General features: G+C 40.9%; 1 protein-coding gene across 1 annotated transcript in view; it reads right to left on the bottom strand.

Annotated features, from left to right (window-relative positions):
- Positions 1 to 372: 372 nt before the first annotated feature.
- Positions 373 to 17,284, bottom strand: part of LOC146360714 (muscarinic acetylcholine receptor M4-like) — a 65,659-nt gene continuing 48,747 nt past the window's right edge. Inside the window, exons 6-7 of the mRNA XM_084920448.1 lie at positions 10,858 to 11,124; positions 373 to 10,142 (exon numbers count right to left, since the gene is read on the bottom strand). Of these exons, the coding sequence (XP_084776574.1) occupies positions 9,897 to 10,142; positions 10,858 to 11,124 (513 nt within the window). The 3' untranslated portion in view covers positions 373 to 9,896. The remainder of the gene's footprint in view (positions 10,143 to 10,857; positions 11,125 to 17,284) is intronic.

Here is a 17,284-nt window from a genome sequence, read left to right as displayed (position 1 = left end):
AAGTCTGAAGGCATTTTTGAGACTCAAAATTTGGTTTTAGTGTCAGGGTGACAGTTGGGTTATGGTAAGGGTTAGGCATACAGTTTTGATGGTTAGGGTAAAGGTAAGCAACTAGGAAAAGCATTATGTCAATGAGATGTCCCCACAAGGATATGAATACACACCTGTGTGTGTGTGTGTGTGTGTGTGTGTGTGTGTGTGTGTGTGTGTGTGTGTGTGTGTGTGTGTGTGTGTGTGTTTTGTAGTCTGGAAGAACACTTGAAAAAAACAAACAAACTGCACACACCTCACACACAAACTGACGGATTCCACTTTTCTCTCTTTTTCCTTCTCACGACAAGCTTCTCCTCAGACAGTACACATAAGACAAGCTTTTCCACATCAAATGTTTATTTGCATTACAGTTCTGTATCAGCACAAATTCTTTTCCACATATATTACAGTACATTAAAAAAAAAAATCAATCCCAACTGTGTTTTTTGCCAGATGTTACTCGACTGCTTTGAAAATGATATGGCTGTTTAAATAGAGTTGTACATGAAAAAGTAGTAAGAGAAATTACACACAGCCATAAAGCATTGTGCAGACAAAGGTTTTCCCATCACCACTAGAAACCAAGGTAACCAAAGTACTGTACATACATGTTCAATGTGCCATTACATTATGAAGTGCTTTCATTTTCAGGACCACATACTTACCTGGTACCAATTACAAAAGGAAATACATTTCTATAGGTTCAAAGGATTTCAAAAACCAAAAAGGCAAAAGTAGGTCACTGTAGCAGTGCAAGAACGCAAAACGTTTACACGTAAAAACATCCAGATTAACAGATGGAAGTAGCACGTAATAGAGAACATGATGAGACTAGCCAACCATGGTGACAGTCTGTCCTTCAGTCTCTCTCCTTCTCCATACTGTAAAAAGCTGGTTGCTTGATTGTCTCTTGAATCTCAGGCAAAGAGGTGAAGTGAAAAATCAGAGAGAATCAACTACCTGACGCAGCACAATCTTTAAAAAAGAAGATGTTTCTGTATCTGGTTTAAGCTTACCGGGAGAAAAACGTCATTACTGGAAACACAGTGTGACTCGTGGTCAGTTCCATCGTCCCTTTAAAAGTCATTATGTTAACAGTGTTTTTGGGGACACGGTTCTAGTTTAGCTGCAGACATAGACAATATAAACGATGGACATGACGTCAACATCTCAGCTTCCTAGCTGTAAATACTTTTATGATGACATCATCACGGGTTCCAGGTGACAGTGAAAAACACAAGAAATTCAGCTGGTAAATTATGTTCAGAGACTCACAAGACTGTGAGCATCACAGTCAAATACACCCCTCACCCATCATGTCCAGTTTCAACACGCCAGCATCACTCAGTTCAAGCTCTTCACAAATTGGTGACTAACATCAGTGTTGCCACATCCATCTTTTATACTGTTTGTAGATTGAAAGCATGTACAGTACATATACAGATGGTTACCAGCACAAAGGAAGCATCATACTAAGAATTTGCACCTGAGTGTTTCCTTTGCTTTGGCGTTTATATTACATGCCCAGCTAAAAACGTAACACTGGCTGTCTTAATGCAGGTGTGTATTTATTCATTTATCTATTTTTATTACATTAAAAAACAAATGTATTTGTTGATCTTCAAAATGATAGAACGTCTGCTGTCACTTAACTGATGCCACAGAGTAGAAGTTTTATAGCATTAATTTAACAAAGATAGGACAACAATTCACAATGCCTATATAGATTACATAGGTACATGCTCTGTACATTAGGAGCTAAATACATTAATATATTTTAACATTAAGATCATGTCTCTTTGGAATGATTCAGTATGTGAGTACGTTGTGTATTTACAGCAATGCACTGTTTTATTGTAGTCACCTTTTACTACTTCTGTATTATATAGTACATTTATATGTTATTTGTATGTATATATGTAGATCTCTGAAATGTGTGAAATTAAACAAAGTATTACATTAAGTTGTTTAACCTTCAGGTAGTTGTAGTTACATTGTACAGGATTCTTCGTGAAGTGTAAAACAGAGAATATGATCTTTAACTGTCATGGCACAATTTTTCTGTCTTGTTTGGAAAAAAAAATGCTTTTGGTGAATTTTTCTAATTCAGAGGAAAGAAACAGTCACCACACAAAAACTCATTAGTCCTGAAGTTAAACTTGAACATCTGAGACAGGCCACACGGGGCTACTACCTGAGTCTTTCTTTGGCTATTTATTGGCTAATGGCTGATAAACTAAAATCGTTACAAAGCATTTGACTGCAGATAAATGGTAAAATGATCAGATAAGATGGACAGCTAAGGTGAAAGTACAGACAGCACAAACTGTGAACACACACAAAGTTCCTTTTATCCTCACTGTGGTTGCTTGAAAAAGACTGTAATGTTGTTAAATTACAGACTTTGATATTAAACATGTTGTTGTGCTTTTAGCCCATGAAGTATGAGAGAGAGTACCTCATTTCTTTATATGGGGTAAACTGTTTTCACAAATGCAACTCTGAACTATTATAGCCTAGTTGTGTCATTTAGGTTGTCATAAAGGATGCTCAGTGAAGCAGTCAGGCTTTCAGTATAACTCCACTGTAGATATGTCAGATAACCACCCGCAGTCCTTTATGCCAGTACTTTCTGCAGGTGAGTTGTCCTTGCCAACTATTTGAATAATAATCTTTTTCCCCTGTTCTCTCTCCCTACTCCGTTTCTGTGTCAGAACTCTTATGTTTTCATAACATATAAAATATAGACTATGCAGTCCAGTGAAAATCAAAGTACACCGTTACTGCTACTGTATGAATTAAGAGGGTAAGTAGCAGCCAGGTGCTGCTATTCAAATGGACGTGATAATCCGATCAACAGCAAGTGTGAGTACGTCAGTAAAAGCAAACATTTAGGCAGTTTGGAGGTCCAGATCATTCAGCTGTGTGTTAGCACAATGCCACACTGTTACCAGGAGTGCATGTACCAGCAAATTCACCCCCAAGTCAGACCGTGACTCTAAGAAACTGCAAAGAACTCTCTAAGGGAGAGGCCAGCCACCCTTCGGAGGAAGCTCATTTCTGCCACATGTATTCGCGACCTCGTTCTTTCGGTCACTACCCACAGCTCGTGGCCATAGGGTAGGGACGTAGATCGACCGGTAAATTGAGAGCTTCGCTTTCACACTCAGCTCCCTCTTCACCACGACGGACCGGTGCAGCGTCCACATCACTGCGGCCGCAGCACCAATCCGTCTGTCGATCTCCGGCTCCCTTCTCCCATCACTCACGAACAAGACCCCGAGGTACTTGAACTCCTCCACTTGGGGCAGGAACTCATCCCCCACCCGGGGATGAGTAATGACAGAACAGTTAGAAAAATACTGAACAAGTATGGTTTGTTTGCCAGTTTTTCCCAGGAGAAAGCTTCCTGTCTCACAGAAAGAACAGCACGGGTTTGCAAACCAGCAAACTTGGAACAATGCATAAATGTTTGGTCATAATGCACATGTCTACCACACTGGTGCTAAACGTAGCTCTACAAGCTATTGAATCATCGTGGGTGTACTTGGGTTTTCATACAGCTGCATGGATTTATGACTGCACATTGTATTGCCAATTTGCTGAAGAGTGGATTAAAAAAACACCCCCCACACCCCCTCATGAAGCTCCAAACATGGCGATAGAGTTCTGCACGTGATCTACTAACAATATGATCATTTATAAACACAAAAGCAGCCGTGTCATTCACCATAAAGTGAAGCACAAACAACGAATAACAAACAAATAAAAAACAACACAGCTGATGAAGAAATGGGTAATACAACTGCCAATGAAATAATACTCTTTAAGAGCAGGTTTTATGCTAGTGTTTCGCTATGGGAACAGCATGCCCGTTCAGAGAGGCACCTGAAGGAAATCATTAGGATATTTGATATAAGGGGGAACTCTTCTGTTAGAAATTGCTGGGGATTGTGTGGCCTGTGTGTTATACCTAACCTGTACAATGCATAGAAAAACACAACGTATTTATTTACTGTCACATCCTGCCCCCCCTGTGCCTGGAGAAGGTGATGATAGACACAAAGCAAGTCTGAAGACAGTTTGTTAAAGATTTGATATGTTATATCTATAAAATCATGTTCATGAACACAGAAAGTTGTGCTTTGATTTATGAAAGCAAAAACGTACACTCTTAAAAGCAGAAGACTGTGGTGGTGTAAAATAAATGCAATTCAATTTCTTATTCTTTCTTCATGCTTTTGTATAGTGCCAGTTAACAACAACAGTTGTCTCAAAGCGCTGTACAACAATAGTCCACCAATTAAAAAATCTGTCATGAGCATGCACGTGGCAAAAGTAGGAAGGAAAACCTCTAACAGGAAGAGACCACTAGCAGAAACAAGGCCAGGGAGAAGGAACCATGTACTGGAGGATTGGAGAGGAGAGGGACAAATGCATCAGAAGTGAGTGGAGAAGAAATGCCTAGTGTGTCATGGGAGGCCTGAAACCCATTCTTAAGGGATGGTGGATGATCTCCTGAGCCAAACTTAGCTGGTTCCACAGGAAAGCTGCCTGAAAACTGAAGGCTCTGCCTCCCATTCTACTTTTAGAAACTTTAGAAGCTACAAGTTAATCATCAGTCTGAGAGCAAAGTGCTCTCTGGGGATAATATATCTGCTTCCTCTTCCTGTACTGAGAAAACACGGCATTGCTTTCCACTTTTATGCTGAAGACTGTCAGATCTATGTCCCTCTAAAGAAAAAAGGCAGATTCTTCACGCAGCCATTACTTCAGTGTCTCGATGACATTAAGGCTTCGTTGTCTGTTAACTTTTAAAATTCAATGATAAAAAGACCGAGGTGATGGTTTTTGGTAGCCCCACTGAGGCCCCCAATGTTTATTTAGATTCCTTGGCCCAGTATGTTAAGCCAACTGTCACAAACCTGGGGGTCAAAGTGGACTGTGATCTGAAGTTTGATAATCAGATTAAGGCAGTGGTAAAATCTAGCTTTTTCACCTCAGGCAGCTGCAAAAATAAAGCCAATTCTTTCGCGGCAGCACTTTAAGACAGTGATCCACGCCTTTGTTAGCACTCGGCTGGATTACTGTAATGCACTTTATATTGGGGTCAGTGCATCATATATTAGTCATCTACAGAGGGTGCAAAATGCCGCAGCTCGTCTTTTAACTGGCACTCGAAAGTTTGAGCACATTTCCCCTGTTTTAGCTTCACTTCACTGGCTGCCCATTTCTTTTAGGATTCATTTTAAAATTCTTTTATTTACTTTTAAAGCTCTCCATGGCCTCGCCCCATCGTATCTCTCTGAGCTGCTACAGCCTTATACACCCACCCGCTCTCTCAGGTCAGCTGATCAGCTGCTCCTGAATGTACCCAGGACTGGGCGTAAACTTAGAGGAGATCGTGCTTTTGCTGTAGCAGCTCCAAAACTGTGGAACGAGCTTCCTTTAGAGACAGGCCACTTCTCTGCCTGTTTTTAAGTCACTCTTGAAAACCCACCTCTTTACTCTGACCTTTGACACCACGTGAGATGTTGGTTTTTATTTTTTAGTTTGATTTTTTAGTTTGATTTTTAGTTGTTTTTAGTTGATTCTATGCTGTTTTATCTTGTTTTCTTTTTTTTAATATAGGGCTGTTTTAAATTTGATGTATTATGTGTTTTATTTATTTATTTTTGCTGTTTTCTCGTATTCTGTTGTTTTTAACTTATTTTCTGTACAGCACTTTGGTCCTGTGCTGGCTATGTTGAAGTGCTTTATAAATAAAATTGGATTGGAATATGACTCAGTGAAGTCAAGCTAATTATTCAAGCTAATTCACTGTATGTAAGGAGGATTTTTAAATTTAAATACTGTATTTAAAATAAAGAGAAGCCAACACGGGAGAAAACACAACACTGTTTACGATTTAAATGAACTGCGTTGGTTTAAGGACACATCTAAGCCCTGCAGAACACCGGCCCTTGAGGCCTGGAGTTTCCCACCCCTGCTGTACATGGACTCTTCACCATAACACTTACCAGCACGTTTTACTGGCAAAACCTGATATCAACCATACACAACAGAAATTTACTGGATACAAAAGATAATAAAAGTATCAACCACTTGTACGAGAAGGAGCAAAGCAAGGGCAACCGTTAACTTATAATAGGCAAATGTACACTTTAGCCTCCTGTATGGTGGCAAAGCAAAATTGTTCTGACCTAACGTTTACATTCCAAAAGCTCCGCTGCACCTTGGATTCAAAATCATAGCACTTTTTACTGTATATCAAATTATATCCAGTTTGCAAACACTAGCTTTCTGGTCTTTTATTTTCAGATAGTTGATAGAGGTCTTTGGGATATCATTATGTGTACTGTGGGTGCTCCTGTTGACTGATGTTCACTGAGTTCTGGTTCTCAACCAGAACTTACTGGTTGATGACTACATAGCAATTTTTGGTGCTATTGCATGCCTTCTGTGGTGACCATGCTGAGGCTACGATGGGCATTTGGCATGCAGACTGGAGCAGACTGGGATCAAACCTCTTTACTACTTGTGGAGTTTGATATAAGAAAGCAGAGTCCCTCTTTGTCCCTGGGTCGATTAATGCTTTGTCATGATTTTCTTTTTTTATCCCCATATGAGCCATTTTTCTTGTTTCCCTTTATCACCACTAGGGGGTTGTATTTCATTTTATGTACTGGTTATGGTTATTTAAGGTGAAGGGCAGTGTTGGGAGGGTTACTTTTAAAATGTATCCCACTACAGATTAAAATCAAAATGTATTTTGTAACATATTCCGATAAGTTACTCAATGAGAGTAACGTATTCTGAATACTTTGGATTACTTACAGTAATCTAATGTCTGACAGGTTCCTGAGCTATGCTAAGCTGAGACAGCCACATTATAAAAAGACACCCAAGTCCTTCTGAGCCAGCAAGGATTTCATGCAGCTGCCTGAGCAGTCACTTGATTTCTCAGATGGGATAATGACATTTGAATTAGGCCGAGTCTTACAAAACCTAAACCTTGTGTGAAATTCTGACCCAAATCCCCTCTTCATTTTTGAAAACTCACTAACAAACACCTTTAAGACTCACAAGTAAAACCCACTGTGAAATATCACAAACACATAAGTGTTACTACATTAAATAGAGTTAAAATGTATCCTAATAATATGGTGATCAATGACAGAGGTAACATCCTTACTTTTGATGAATTGTTGTGCTTCAGCCTGTGTTTCTTATTTTGTCTCCAGCATGAGAATTAGGGTTGGGAGACCAGGACTAAATCAGGGAATGAGTCCCTCTGTTCTCCTCCTATCATGCCCTACTTTTCTTCCACAAGCTCAGGATTGCTTTCCCTAATACTCTTTTCCCCGTTTCTACCAGTCTCTCATTTTCATTTCCTCATATCCATGTCATATGTCTTTTCTCTCTCCTCTCTCAACCTGTACTCCTTTTTATCTCTCCTACACTGTTATTTCATCCATCTGCACATTGCACTGCCTTCTAAACGTGGCTCTTGTTTTACCTCTGTGTGTGTGAATGTGTGAATGGGTGAATGACTGAATGTAGTGTAAAACGCTTTGGGGTCCTTGGGGACAGAGTAAAGCGCTATACAAATGCAGGCCGTTTACCATTCACCTCTCAGTCGAACTGCTAAGCTGGCAAGATTTTTAGAAATTCACAAATAGTTCTGTGAAGTGTTAATTCTAAAGAAGCTGTACGTGATGACTTGTAGACACAAGACAAATCTGCAAAACTGCAGGTCAATGTGAAGCAAACAGGCGCTGTAACTGCTCGCTCTTGCTCCATAATATGGAAAATCATTAGGGGTTCTCACAGAACAAATCCTCAATCTGAACAAACTAACTGAAATAAAGTGAATAAAATGGGGGGGGAACAGACTTAGGGATACAAAGTTGTGCAAAGTTGTTAGTGCAGTTTATTTCAAGGAGCACTTGATCATCTGTGCACTTTCTGTGTGGATTTTTTTCCACCAAGTTTCTTGTCTAAGGACATGACCAGGTAAAGTGGTGATTCTAACCTGGCCATAGGTGTGGATACAAGTACATGTACACTGGAGAGGACTAATGTCAATTAGTCTTCTGACTCTGTCTTCTGACTGGCAGACTGAAGCTGTAGCCAAGGTGCTGCAGCGAGAGTACTGACAGGGACTAGAAAGAAAGAGTGAAGTTCTCTTTATTGGCTCCATGATAAATCCAGAGCACTTCGCTCTCGCTCTGCAGGCCTACTTGTTGATCCTAGAGTATTTAAAAGTAGAATGGGAGGCAGAGCCTTCAGTTTTCAGGCCCCTCTTCTGTGGAACCAGCTTCCAGTTTGGATTCAGGAGACAGAAACTATCTCTACTTTCAAGATTAGGCCTCAAACTTTCCTTTTTGCTAAAGCATATAGTTAGGGCTGGACCAGGTGACCCTGAATCCTCCCTTAGTTATGCTGCAACAGGTGTAGGCTGCCGGGGGATTCCCATGATGCATTGGGAGTTTCTACTTCACTCACCTGTATCATTCACTATGTGTTTACTCTGTGACTCTGTATTTAATCATCAGTTATTATTACTCTGTTTCTCTTTCACAGCATGCCACTTTCACATAGCCCCAGCTGGCAGATGGCCGTCCCTTCCTGAGCCTCGTTCTGACGGAGGTTTATTCCTGTTTATTCCAGGAAGTTTTTCCTTCTCGCTGTTGCAAAGTGCTCGGTCACAGGGGGTCATCTGATTGTCTAGATTTCTCTGTGTTATCATAGAGTTTACTTTACCTTCCAGTATAAAGCACCTTGAGGTGATTGTTGCTGTCATTTGGTGCTATATAAATAAAGCTGCATTGAATTGCATCACTGTTTAGTATTAAATTATCAGTGTGAGTCTGGAAGCTATTTCTGGACTCCAGTAGTTTTACTGAGCAGACATCTTTCATATCTGAAAGAACTCTGGTGTTTTGGTGCATCTTAGTTTAAACAGGTTGGGTATGTTAAGTAAAACTCTGTTTTATGCTATATGAACAAACTGTTGTTGCTCATCTCCTGTAGCCTCCATTTAAAAGGCCCCGTCCAATGAATCTCTGGTATTCATTTGTTTAATCAGTCTTGGTTACTGGCAATAATAACAGTATTTCTTCTTACCTATTCTTCCTTCCCATTCTTCTTTTCTCCGTCCATCTGATATTTTGTGTTGTTGTGACTGTTGCTGTGTAACATCCCAGACTGATAGCAGAGTTAATAACACAGCCAGTAGCCAACTGCTCATGCCATGTCAGGGACTCAGAACTGACAGTAGGTTGAGCTCAAACTCTAGAGAATAGAGTCTAGTTTAACATTGCTTTCTTAGATATGTTAATGCATCAAGAGATCCACCAGTCTATTTATACATCTAGCTATACATACATACATACATGCATACATACATACATACATACATACATGCATACATATGTACATACACACAGCACCGATCAGGCAAAGCCACTTTCTCGGCCACATGCTCATGCATCACCACACAGATCCAATCACTGACCTCTCCTTTTATAGCATCTACATCTTCATTTGAAATTAATTTCTGTGTTAGTGAAACCAAATTTCTACTCACAGTGCAATTTTGGGTAGCTTGACAGGTAAAAGAATAAAAGAATCTCTGGTTTACACTCACGCTTTGCTTAGACTGTATGAATGGGGAGCACTCATTCATTTGTAGAATAAATACATTTACTAATCTACTCCAAGTTTCTGGTCTCTTCAGAAGGCACCCATCACCCAGTTCGGCTATTCTTCATTCAGCTCCTTCATTTTTCTTTCGCGCAACTTCTTGAAATGATTTACAGCTTTGCCTTCCATCCTATCTCAAATCTCCTCCTTCTATCTTATCTTGTTCCTATATTTTTATATTGGCATAGCAGCAGGTTCTTGAAAGTCTTTTTAAATGTGGCATTGCACAGTGCATAACAAGCTGGGTTGATAGTAGAGTTGACATAACACAGCCAGTAGCCAATTGCCCACACTGTGTCAGGGACACAGGACTGGCAGAAGGTTGAGATCAACACCATCACATTATACGGTGTCCATGTTATGATGAAAGCCAGCAGGATGGCAAAGATAGTCTTGGTTACCTATAAAGAATGGAAGAAAGGAGAGATGAAGAATAAATAAACCGGAACATGTAGACACAAAGTCCAAAGATAGATAATCTGTGAACTCTGTCAGCTCTTTGTTTCTCACACACTGCAGTGAGATGACAGTCACATAACTCACAGAAGAGCTGACCATGTTAAGTATGCATAATATGTATTATGTAAAAAACGACAGTGCCAAACCTTTTAGTTTGAGCTACGTTAAAAACATGTCCAAACGTGCTAAATTGCTCTGCACCCCAATTAATATTTGCACACACAGGAAAACAGCCGCTCAATTTTAGCTTTAGATAAAAACATATCTGCTCTCTGTGTCTCGGGTAATCTCAAGGGCGAGATAGCATTAAAGCAACTTAAAGCTGAAATCCCAAAAGGTTGATTCTGTTCATCTGGACGTAGCGTTTCCAGTGAAAACGCTATGTGGATGATTGAGCGTGCACCAGGACATTAAAGCTGAGATAATAGTGACATCTGCTTAACAACTCTTCCTATGACTGTTAGAACCACTGACTTACATACACTGGGTTTTAGCTTGAAACAAAGTGAGTGAGGGTCTTCCTGTCATATTTTATTTATTCTCCAAGACTTCTATTCTTTGCTTGTGCAGAGGCTGAGTCCGATACTCAAAGCTAAATAACGAGTTCCTCTATTATTTCCATTACATGTCTTAAACTTATGTCGTGTATTAACCTACTTTCTTTTCTCTGGCAGCCATCTGTCTTTTCCTTCTCACTTGGCTTCTAGCAATGCTTGCAAATTTTCTTGCCACAGTCCGAGGACGGCTGATTGGGATTGAATGCCTCTCGGCTCCATCTACAGGTGGAACGATCTCTAAAGCTGTGATGCATTCATCCCCAGACTGCTTTGTCACAATCTTTAACTTGGACCACCTTGAAGAGGGATTGATCTTGTGGATGGCAGAATTGGTTGTTGTCGGTACTGGACTGGGGTTTGCTAGCACCTGTAACAAAACAGAGTACTGTTAGGACATTTCATAGCAGGTTTGACCTGTGACTTGCACAGTATCCTGTCTTCCTCCCCTTAACCCCAACCAGTTGAGGCAAATGGCTTCCCCTCCCTGAACCTGCCTTTGGTGGAGATTTCTTTCTGTTAAAAGGGAGTAATTCAATATTTAAATGTTGATTGTATTATGTAAGGTTCCCCGGCAGCTGCAGCCCAACAATGATAATAGTCCAGCGTCACCTGATAGATGCCAAAAACAAAAAGCTACATCAAAAAGTGACGTTTTAAGCCTAATTTAAAAATGAACTGTTTCACCCATATTCATAAGGAAAGCAAAATAATAACAACCACAACTTGAAACAAAAGTTCACAGTCCTGGCAAAATCTGTCCAATTCCAGTTCACGCAGTTCATTAATAAGAGGAAAAAAAGAAATCCACTCCACATTTGGGGAATGACCTGTCCATTCCAGTCTAGCTCACGCAACAAAAAATACTCCACTCCGGGTTTTCCAATGAATCCTGTGACTTTTCATGACATGGTGTCAGAAGTAGTCAATAGGGATAGGAATCGGTAAGAATTTAGCGATTCCCATTCCATTATCAATATAACTCGTCGATTTGATTCCTTATCGATTCTTATTGGCTCCACTTTGAGAGTCACCACCATGTCTAAGCAGCATATCATGACATTATATGCTGTGTGGTCTAATGCGTGTGCATTTTAGAGGTATTTCCCCTCTTTTTTGTGTTCAGTGTTGGGGTCATTACTTAAAAGTAAAGTAAAAAAGTTATTACCCGTATTACACAGAACACTTTTCCTAAGAGTAACGCAGTATTTTATTGCATACTGTCTTTGAATGTCTTTGAACAAAGACATTCATTATTCTACTCATTACGTTACCTTCATGTTACTCTGCAAAATGATCTGAAAAACACTGTCTCATAATGGCCATTTAACAATATAAAGCTACAGCCCCACACACCAACACAAATCCCTATTCCAGTGAGGACACGTATCATCTTTGTCTTAGTATTTAGGTATGAAAACAAAGCTGACAACACAAAGCAAAGATGAAAACCAGCACAAGCAATCATTGCAGTGATTCTACTGTAGAAACATGAACAGGTAGAAATAGAAGCTGCAGCCTGACTGCTCATCAGTTTGTTACAGGCTGGCTTCACCACAAATGATGGCTCACTTTATCACTTTATAAGAGCAATGTCAGCATTTACTGAGCTTTAACATCACTCTGGGGTTCTTGGCTACCTTAGCGTTAGCATGCAGTTTTGCAACGAGCCGAAGTTGTGTTAACATTATAACGCAGTCGTCACTTTGCCATCTCACTCTCCATCCCTTTGGGCATTAATGATAAAAGTAATGTCCATATCTACGGTGAAGAATGCACCATTATTTTTACTTCCGACACACGAACTGAAATCAGCTGATCTTAGTGAGAGGGCAAGAATCGATAAGCGGGATCAGTAGGCAGGCAGACTAACCATTCCAAGGAACTGGACTACTAGGAACCTATTCTTGATTCCCATCCCTAGCAGTCGATCATCACGTCTCAGAAATGTAGCAGGGGAAGGAGGAAGTCTGTAGTGTTGCAGCATGTGGCATGGTGGAATAACTGAGCGAATCTCCCACTAAACATTGGGTTGGCGTTTTTGTCATTTTAATAATTGCATGCTTTGGTGTTTTTTGTTTTGTGTGAGATGTGGGCCACACCCGTGTAGGAGTGGTGATTCTACTCTAGTCCAGCTGCAAGCTATTTGGAGTTGAGTACAGGGAGCCGTTGATTGGTAATGATTTGAGCCCTTCTCTATAAAGGAGAGAGAAAACAGGGAGGAGGAGTTGGTTTTTTGTAGGACACAGTTGCAGCAGGGAAGCAGTTGACACTGAAGACTCCAGTATGAGAAGTGCACATTTTAAAGGAAAATAGTTTTAACCTGGCCTGGAAGGTTTTGCTTTTTAAATAGCAAATGGGGTGATATGATATAGTACCATATCACCCTATTAGAGCACTTCGCTCTCACACTGCAGGCCTACTTGTTGTTCCTAGAGTATTTAAAGACCTACCATAGAACCAAATGCACCAGAGCTTACTTTATATTTTTACATGCTGTGGAGCCATTTTTGGGAGCATTTCAAGTTGCTATACATCAATACAACTGTTATAGCCCAAATTTTAAGTCCATAGTAATTACATAAATTGCAAAAAATTGCAATAAACTACAAAAAAATTTAAAATCATTTTTGTTTTGTTTTTTTACATATACTTAGAGATATTTAAAAGGTTTATCCCTCAAAACTTTAAATACAAAAACGTTGCAAAAATATGTTTCCAACAACAGGAAATTTATTTTGAGTGTCTTCATAGTTTTATTTTTCAGATACACCAATCTTTATATACTGCAGAAAAAACAAAAAACAATCCTATAATGCAAATTTGCAAAGAAAACAGCATGTGCATCAAAATAAACTATTTAAAGCAGTGCAATTTGAGTTCTAAGCATCCTAGAAACTATTCAGAGAAGCATAAAGTCAAACATGACTTTTAAAAATACCAGTATAGGCTTACAAGGCCTACAAGTGAAAAAACTACATTTTCCGCAAAAATGACATCACTTCCGGTTTCGGGCAGGTAATGGCGGACATGCGATAGTTCGCCCTGACGTCTGTTTCAGTGTTATGTGTTATGAAGAGCTGATCGGATCGGCAAAGCGTGCAAGCACTTTTTATGCAATTTTTGCAAAGCCATATGTGGAAGGAAACCGTGACCTAGGACAAGCTGATGGCATGAGATGTAAGTACAACTCCTCCAGTTTCATATGCAAAAAAAATTATTGCGCTAGCTTACGTGGTTCCGGTTCTACGGGGATTTTAAAATAGTTACGCAAAACGGAGCGTGCCCGCTCCGACCAGCTTTAAAGGGTTAAAAGTAGAATGGGAGGCAGAGCCTTCAGTTTTCAGGCCCCTCTTCTGTGGAACCAGCTTCCAGTTTGGATTCAGGACACAGACACTATCTCTGCTTTTAAGATTAGGCTTCAAACTTTCCTTTCTGCTAAAGCATATAGTTAGGGCTGGACCAGGTGACCCTGAATCCTCCCTTAGTTATGCTGCAACAGGTGTAGGCTGCCGGGGATTCCCATGATGCACTGGGTGTTTCCTTTCCAGTCACCTTTCTCACTCACTATGTCTTAACAGACCTCTCTGCATTGAATCATATATGTTATTAATCTCTGTCTCTCTTCCACAGCATGTCTTTATCCTGTCTTCCTTCTCTCACCCCAACCAGTCGCAGCAGATGGCCCCGCCCCTCCCTGAGCCTGGTTCTGCCGGAGGTTTCTTCCTGTTAAAAGGGAGTTTTTCCTTCCCACTGTCACCAAAGTGCTTGCTCATAGGGGGTCATCTGATTGTTGGGTTTCTCGCTGTATGTATTATTGTAGGGTCTGCCTTATTGTTGTGTTTTGGTGCTGTATAAATAAAATTGAATTGAATTGAATTGAATTGGGTTTAAATCTGGGATTCTCCGCTATTTGACCCTAGAACTGAAGAAGCTTCTCGGATGAGAGGTGAAACGTCTTCAAGCAACTTAAAGAAGTCCAGACGCTTTTCTTTGCAAGCTCCTTTGATTACAGTTTTGTCTTTGATCCCACTGAAGTGGGAGCTCCCACAGTGTTCCATCTAAGAGTGATGAAATTGCCAAAAACCATTAGTTAAATAGGGGTCACCAAGATCAGTCTCAGTTCTTTGGTCTGAACCCAAATAAAGAACCAGCTGGAGGAATCCTCCAAAAAGTTGATTCTGTTCATCTGTTCATCAGTGGGAGAAACGTTTCGTCACTCATCCAGGTGACTTCTTCACTCTCAGCTGTCCGCAGGTTTCCCCAGCCTTATAAGCTGTACATTTGCATAATGACTGAAACCAGCCCACTGAAGGAACAATGGGCTGGGAGGTCACCTTCATAATAATTATGCAAATTCTCATACCCATTGATGCCCATTAAATGGCCTCTGTGCTCAAACCAGCATTCCTCCCTGTCCAGGATGTTACATCCTCATCCTTGAAAGAGTGTCCACTGGCCTGTAGGTGTGAATAGACTGCAGAGTCCTGGCCTGACGAGGTGGCTCTTCTGTGTTGTGCCATCCTCTTAGCCAGAGGTTGTTTGGTTTCCCCGATGTATAAATCCTGGCAATCCTCCTGGCACTTAACAGCGTACACTATGTTACTGGCGCAGCGTGTTTTGGGGTTTAAAAGCCACAGAGACCCGGTGTTTAGAAAAAATGCGTCTCAACTGCTCCGATACTCCTGACACGTACGGGATCACTACAGGTTTTCTCTTAGTCAGCGGTTGTCCTTCTCTCCTGGATTGGCTGGAGCTTTCTTTAGGACCCTTCCCAGCTTTGACAAAAGTCCAGCTGGGAGTTTTTGTCCCTCTTTGGCTCTCCGAGGAGGCGGACGCATCTTTCCCCTCTCCCTCCCTTATCTTCCCTGCTGCTGCTTCTATGTGTTTGTCTAGTCTCGTCTAACTCTAACCCTCAAAGAGTTTGCAGTCTTTCTGGACTTTTCTGAATGCATTGAAGAGAACGGAAATCTCTACATTGAAGTTTACCAGAAGCCCACACACCAGGACCAATACCTACTCTTTGCCTCCCACAAGATGCATGGAGAGAAGGTCAGACACCAACTAAGGAGGATCAGAAGGACAAATGAAACAATATTGTCATCCCCTATGTAGCAGGTTTGTTAGAGAAACTCAGCAGAGTCTTCTCCAAGCATGACATCCCAGTGTACTTCAGAGCCAGCCACACACTGAGACAAAAACTGGTTCAACCTCTACACTGGAGAAGCCAAACAGCCACTTCATAAACGCAAGGCACAACATAGAAGAGCCACCTCGACGGGACAAGACTCTGCTGTCCATCTGCATCTAACGGTCAAAGGTCACTCTTTCGAGGATACCAATGTTCACATTTTGGACAGAGAAGACAGATGGTTTGGAAGGGAGTGAAAGAAGCATCTATGTCCACTGTAAACAACCATCTTTGAACAGAGGGAATAGCTTACGACACCAACTGTCTGCCATCTATAATCCAGACGCCTTAATGCCCACTCACATCCTGGACTATTTGCCCTCGTTAAATCACATGAAACCCCAAAACCCTGCCTGATTGTGACCTACACCTGTTTTCACACCTTGGCTCGTGTGATTAGGTAGAGGATCATCAGGGGGTCCATGTTCTCTTAGGGACACTCCCAATAGGACTTCAATCTGGGACTCTCCACCAATTACTCTTAGAAATGAAGAAGCTTCTCGGATGAGAGGTGAAATGTCTTCAAGGAAACTCAAAGAAGTCCAGATGCTTTTCTTTCCAAGCTCCTTAGACTACGACGACCTGGATGACTGAGAATCTTCACAGACATATATTTTCAATCCTTGATGCCTCCAGTGGGTTTTGGCAAATACTGCTCAATGTTAAGAGCAGGAAGCTAACGCCATTCGTCACACTAGTGAGTCACTTCTGCTTTTAAAGATTGCCCTTTGGGATAACGTCTCCTCCAGAAATATTCCAACGGCAGATTAGCACCCTTCTCAAGGGTTATGCCGGCACTGTGGTGGTAATGAATGACATCTTAGTGTTTGGAAAGGAAAAAGCAGAACATGATCACAACCATAAGACAGTGCTGCAGACCATCAGGCATTCTGGGCTGAAATTAATCCAAGATAACTCCAAGATTGGAAAATCTAAGATCAAATGTTAAAGACACATCATTGCGAAAGATGGTATCAAAACTCATCCAGAAAAACTGTGTCACTGAAATGCCCAGCCCCTCAAATGTCTCTGAGCTTCGTCAGATGATATGAATGATAAACTGTCTGGGAAAATTCCTCCCAGACTTCTTCACCGCCATGCACCAAAGCTACAATTTGCTCAAATGTGTGGACATTGGGGGAATTGCAGAAACAAGGATTCACAGACATGAAAGCCATGTCAACTACAACACTGGCATTAGCACATTATGACGCTAGCAAACCAACAACAGCAAGCACTGATGAGAGCAGCTCTGGTTTCACAACAAAAGGAAGTACTTCTTCAGATACACAAGGATCACTAAGGCTTCACTAAGTGCCACAGAAAAGCTAATATGACT

The sequence above is a fragment of the Perissodus microlepis genome, chromosome 23 (genome assembly GCF_051167445.1).
Source record: "Perissodus microlepis isolate ML-2025 ecotype Zambia chromosome 23, ASM5116744v1, whole genome shotgun sequence".
Taxonomy (NCBI): Eukaryota; Metazoa; Chordata; class Actinopteri; order Cichliformes; family Cichlidae; genus Perissodus; species Perissodus microlepis.
This window is presented reverse-complemented; position numbering and strand designations above follow the sequence as displayed.